The 6,030-nt window shown below is 37.9% G+C and overlaps 1 protein-coding gene across 1 annotated transcript in view; it reads left to right on the top strand.

The window, feature by feature from the left end:
• The window catches only part of HBE1 (hemoglobin, epsilon 1), a 10,896-nt gene extending 5,278 nt beyond the window's left edge, over positions 1 to 5,618 (top strand). Inside the window, exons 2-4 of the mRNA XM_005880402.2 lie at positions 4,219 to 4,363; positions 4,486 to 4,708; positions 5,363 to 5,618. Coding sequence (XP_005880464.1) covers positions 4,272 to 4,363; positions 4,486 to 4,708; positions 5,363 to 5,491 — 444 coding nt within the window. The 5' untranslated portion in view covers positions 4,219 to 4,271 and the 3' untranslated portion in view covers positions 5,492 to 5,618. The remainder of the gene's footprint in view (positions 1 to 4,218; positions 4,364 to 4,485; positions 4,709 to 5,362) is intronic.
• Positions 5,619 to 6,030: the final 412 nt, after the last annotated feature.

Below are 6,030 nucleotides of genomic sequence, written 5' to 3'. Positions count from 1 at the left end.
AAAAGCTTCTGCACAGCAAAAGAAACCATCAACAAAACAAGGAAGCCCACTGCATGGGAAAACATATTTGCCAATGTTATCTCCTATAAGGGTTTAATCTCCAAAATTTATAGGGAACTCATACAATTTAACAAAAGGAAGATAAACAATCCAATAAAAAAATGGGCAAAGGACCTAAATAGACCCTTTCCAAAAAAGGACATTCAGAAAACCAAGAGACATATGAAAACATGCTCAAAGTCACTGATAATCCTAGAGATGCAAATAAAATCAACAATGAGGTACCATCTCACACCTGTCAGAATAGTTATCATCAACAAAAGACAAGTGCTGGAGAGGATGCAGAGAAATAGGAACCCTTGTGCACTGCTGAAAAAATTAAAAATTGAGCTTTCATTTGACCCAGTAATCCCACTTCTAGGAATATATTCAAAGAAAACAGAAACACCAATTAGAAAGGATATGTGCACCCTTATGTTCATAGCAGCACAATTTACAATAACTAAGATTTGGAAACAGCCTAAGTCCCCATTAGCAGGTGAGTGAATTAAAAAAAAAACTGTGGTACATCTACATAATGGAATAGTACGCTGCTTAAAAAAAAAAAAAAGGAATTCTTACCATTTGCAACAACATGGATGGAACTGGAGAGCATTATGCTAAGTGAAAGCCAGTCGGAGAAAGGTAAGTATCTTCCTCTCATTTGTGGAATATAATAAGCAACATAAACTGATGAACAAAAATAGAACCAGAGTCATAGAAGCATTGAACAGATTGTCCAATCTATGAGGGAAGGTGGGGGGTGAAGGGTAAGAGATCAACTAAAGGACTTGTATGCATGCATATGAGCACAACCAATGAACACAGACAGTAGGGGAGTGAGGGCATGTGCTGGGGGGTGGGGGCAGCCAAGAAGAGGTCAATGGGGGGAAAGGAGAGTTACATAAAACTTTAAACAATAAAGAACTTTTAAAAATCTAAGCAGTTTTTTGTACTTTCAGTGATTTATAAACCCTGCCTGTAATTTTTCTATTTTAAAAATAAAAGAACTCTTTTGTGGTGAAAAATAACATTTGATGTATTTTTCTTAGATAATAGTATGAATGTGCAGTAGGGTTAAAGACCTGTTTTACCTAACAACAATATACAATTCTCCACATTAAGAGTACCTAGAGATAATACAATATTTGACTCCTAGGATTAGTACACATGTCATATATTAGCTAGCAAGATTTAAGAAAATACTTGATTTATTCTGGTTAAAAACAGGCATCTGCCATTTATTAAAATCCTGCACAGCACTTACAAATGTATAAATGCTACTACTGAATACCCTGGAGGCAGGAATTAATCTTTAACAAATTTCAGAGTTTATTTTTTCATCCACAAGAAGCCATAACTTTATTAATGATAGAAACAGTACAAATTTCAAGTCAAGTTGCAGTTACTGTTTTCAAGTCTTGAATTCTATTGATCTATTTTTATACATGTAAAAAACATTTTATAATAAATTTATATGTATATGCTTTTGTATATTCCATATTCCTCTTTGTTAAATTAATTAGTAATTCTTACATATTTATTATTTCATTTACTTGGCTTAGCATTATTTAGTACTAGTAGGTCATTGCTTTTTGCTTTTTTTAAATATATATTTTTTATTATTGATAGTATTACAGATATCTCCCATCAGAGTTTCTTTTTAAAAGTCTTTTTGTTTTAGTACCTTGAGATATAATGCTACTATTTTATTAATTTTCCACTTTATAAGTAATAAATTACTATTCTTTTCTGACCATTTAATCTTTCTGATCTATCCTGGATAACTATGTCACTTATCTCTCTAAACTTTGGGTATTTCATTCAAGAAAGGAAGAAAATAATCATTACATTCCATAGGAGAAATACATAAAATACTTCAAAATGGGCATCTGAGATAATTTAGCTTGAATCAACAAACCCCTAATGAAACTACACTCAGCTGACTTCAGAATCAGAATTCATAAGCCTTGTACTGAGCTACAAATATGCCTTATAACCTTTCTTTACAGTCTTTTCCCACAACCTTTAGTGATAAGAGAGCAAAGGATGAGCCAGATCCCTGGAGGCCAGCCAGCTCTGGTCCCTAAAGCCTCTAGTAGAGGAGTTATGGGCTTTGCAATGGGTCTGAAGGTGGAGGAAGAGGATCAACACCATACTCTGAAGCCAAGAGAAGACTGGTGCTCACACTCTGAATTGGAAGGAGAATGGGACATACTCATAAGGATCTGCTTCAGAGAGAGACTTGTTTCCCAAGCTCTTGGTTTTGAGAAACTTGGTTCTTGTTCCTTGGGCTTTGGCAATGTCTGACCCTCATGCCCAAGGTCTAAAGAAAAGTCATTTTCCTCACACTGTGGATCTATAGAAAATTTTCTTTGGAAACCTAGATTTCTATCTCTATGGATTAAAAACAAAAACAAACAACAACTTGTATTAAACCAAAGGTTACTCTTTACTGAGTAGCCAACTGTTTCTTGTTTATTCATTGTTCTTCTACTTCAGTGATCAAATATCTTCTTCCTCACCCAAGAATCCTGTCATGCTAGGCTATGTGGTCTAATCCAGGGAGTCTTTCCTAAATTTATTAAGAGAGAAAAAAACTAAATAACGCATGTGAAGGTGACAGCCCAGGAAAATTGATCCACAAAAGACTGAGATTTAATTATACACATAGGATGCTTCTCTACCTTTCCTCACCACCATATCAACCAGATTTGAGTATAACAACAGTGAACGGTGATTGAAAAAGTGACAGGTCCAGACAATGTTTCATGATGAATTCTTAGGGAAGCCCAAGACAACAAGAGCATCAAAACAAACAAAAACAACAACAAGGACACTATTTAAAGTCTCTGACATCTATGGCTACAACAAACATTAAACTGTTCTCCAACTCCTAGCCTGATTAACATCAATTAATCTATTCCTTAGTTTGATCACAAATCCTGGTTTAAAATAAGTTGTAAAAAGAGTATAAGTAGGACAGAAAATCAAGAAGAGAGCTCAGAGCTATATCCCCAAAGTAGCCAGTTTCTTCTATAGTCACAGATAAATAGACAGACAGAGGGTTCCCGGGAAGCATGGGGTGTAAGTGTATTCTGTCATTCTTCTCTGTGAAATCACCCTCAGGTATTGTACTTTGGGATTAAGGTCCTAGTCCTATTGTGGATCCCTTACTACTCTCTTCAGCTTTCTGAAGTAACCATATATGTGTTTTGTCTCACTTGGAAAACTAAGATGCAGAGAGTTTTAAATTACTTCTTAAGGGAGATAGAACTGGCTGAGATTCTGTGTCAATTATATTTTTTAATCCTTACCTGAGAATATGTTTTTATTAATTTTTGAGAGAGAGAGGAAAGAAAAAGAGAGAGTGAGAAACACTGACTGGTTGCTTCCTGCAAGTGCCCAATGGGAAAACAAACTCAAAACATGACCTGGAATCAAAGCCACAACATTTTGATGTGGATTTGATTCCTGAGACATCCTTCTTTTGTGAGAAGGCTGCTATCACTAATGTGTGCAGCAAAGTAAATGTGGAAGAGGCTGAAGGTGAAGTGCTGGGCAGGTAGGAACTGGGATTCAATGCATGGGCAAGGATGGTGAATATGAACCTTGACATTGGATCAGGAAGGTTGTTTAAGATTTTTGAGTCTTTGATTTCCCATCTGCTATAGTTCCATAGCATGTACCCTGACCTACAATCAAACCCACAACTTTTTGATGTCTGGGACGATGCTCCAATGAACTGAGCTACCCAGTCATGGCTGTATTTTTTTTTTTTTTGAGACCCTGTTTTTGTCCTTGTCACTATCCTTAACACAAATATTAAGGTGTTTTGGCTGGAACTCTCTCCCTATCTTGGGTTTAGCTCCTCTCTCTGGGTCTTATTTGGAGAAGGAGAATGGGAGAGATAAACATCATCCTGGAAAATGACGTGGGGAGACAAAAGGGGAAGTGGATAAAATATTGTGGTGAGAATGAAAAGGGAGTCAACAAAAGAAGAATATCCCAGGAACCAAGTTATAAACCAGAGTGCCCTCTTCATTGCTGACCCTTTTCTGGCCTGACTCCACCCCCAAGGGACAGCTCAGCCTTAACCAATCAGTTCCAAGTACTAGGGAAAACAAAGGGCCAGGGTGTGAGCAGTAAAGAATAAAAGGCTACCCCTTCCAGCAGCAGACATACGTGCTTTTGACACCTCTGTGATCTCCATAAGCTCTCAGACCGACATCATGGTGCATTTTACTGCTGAGGAGAAGACTGCTGTCACTAATGTGTGGAGCAAAGTAAATGTGGAAGAGGCTGGAGGCGAAGTGCTGGGCAGGTAGGAACTGGGATTCAATGCATGGGTGAGGATGATGAATACGAGCCTTAAAAATTGATCAGGAAAGTTGTTTAAGATTTTTGAGTCTTTGATTGCCTATATGCTATGGTTCTATCCTATAGGCTCCTGGTCGTCTACCCCTGGACCCAGAGGTTCTTTGACAACTTTGGCAACCTGTCCTCTTCTTCTGCCATAATGGGCAACCCCAAGGTCAAAGCTCATGGCAAGAAGGTGTTGACTTCCTTTGGAGATGCTATTAAGAACATGGACAACCTCAAGAGTGCCTTTGCTAAGCTGAGTGAGCTGCATTGCGACAAACTACATGTGGATCCTGAGAATTTCAGGGTGAGTTCAGAGAATGTTCATGTGCTTTTTTTTTTCTTATTTAACTTTTGGGATAATAATGGAAATTGAGTCTTTGTTTGGGAAAATTAACAAAGATCTCATAAATTATGGGTCATGGGGTTAGGAGGGCAGGCCTCCAGTGGGCATAACCAAGGCCACCTTGATTCAGAACTAGTCACACTAAAGAGTGATGAATAGCCTGAGTTTGCTTAAAACTTTTCAGAAACTCTTGTCAGAACTGTGTTTATCTTAGGGAATAATATCAGAGAACAGCAAACTTGTTTCAGAAGGAAAGGAATTTGGCTTTTGGTAGGTAAAGTCCTACCTCAGGGAAGCAGAAATGCATTATTTTAGGTGGTCCCCGATGATTGAAGTTTAGGAAGAGATTTTGGTGAAAGATTTTTAGACAGAATGTCTCAAAAATACAAGTCGTCTAAATACGTTCAGTTACTTGTTGGTATTGTGACCAAGTGGAGGCTTATTCTGGCAATGGTTGGAAACTTTAACTAACCTCACTCTGAGAGCCCATGCATAAGGAGTTTAATGTTCAGTGTTGGCAGGGAGTTTTGCTATTAAGCCATTCTTTTTTCTACAATTTGTGTTGGAAACTTCTACTCAACATGCTTCTTTGTCATTTTGTCTTTTACCTAACAGCTCCTGGGCAATGTGATGGTGATTATTCTGGCTTCTCATTTTGGCAAGGAATTCACCCCTGATGTGCAGGCTGCTTGGCAGAAGCTGGTGGCTGGTGTTGCCAATGCCATGGCCCACAAATACCACTGAGTCCTCTTTCCAGTTCAACAGTGCCCATTTGTGTCCCCATTACCTTCCTTCTGCAAATGGGAACTAGGGTTTTGTCTTGACAACACAACTTCTGTTTAATAAAGCACATTCTATTCCATAATCAGAATTTATATTGTATCTTTTACTCTTGTGTTAGAGGAGCAGAGGTTCATTGGCTAAGGGGTGGGGAGAGACATAAGAAGAAACAGCTTTTTTGAGAAGTGTGCATTGTGGAAGGATTCTAGAGTGTCTGGGAGGATGGCAAGATGGTTAAAATTTTCTGAGGTGGGGAAATGGATAATTACGTGAGCATGCACTTACAATGCAGTGTGACAAAATCTTATGTAAAGGGGAAAGAAGGAGGTGGTCAGCAGTGCCTAAGAAAAAAACAAAGTAGATTTGTGGTACATGTCAGAGTTCAGACTTTGGGTAGTGGGCACACAATGCAACATGCAGACAATGTATTATAGAATTGTGTACTTGGAACATATATAATCTTATCAACTAATGTCACTCCAAAACATTTAATAAAAATTAAA

This window comes from Myotis brandtii, unplaced genomic scaffold (assembly GCF_000412655.1).
Source record: "Myotis brandtii unplaced genomic scaffold, ASM41265v1 scaffold637, whole genome shotgun sequence".
In the NCBI taxonomy this organism is placed as follows: Eukaryota; Metazoa; Chordata; class Mammalia; order Chiroptera; family Vespertilionidae; genus Myotis; species Myotis brandtii.
The sequence above is the reverse complement of the archived record's forward strand: the minus strand, read 5'-3'. Positions and strand labels throughout refer to the sequence as shown.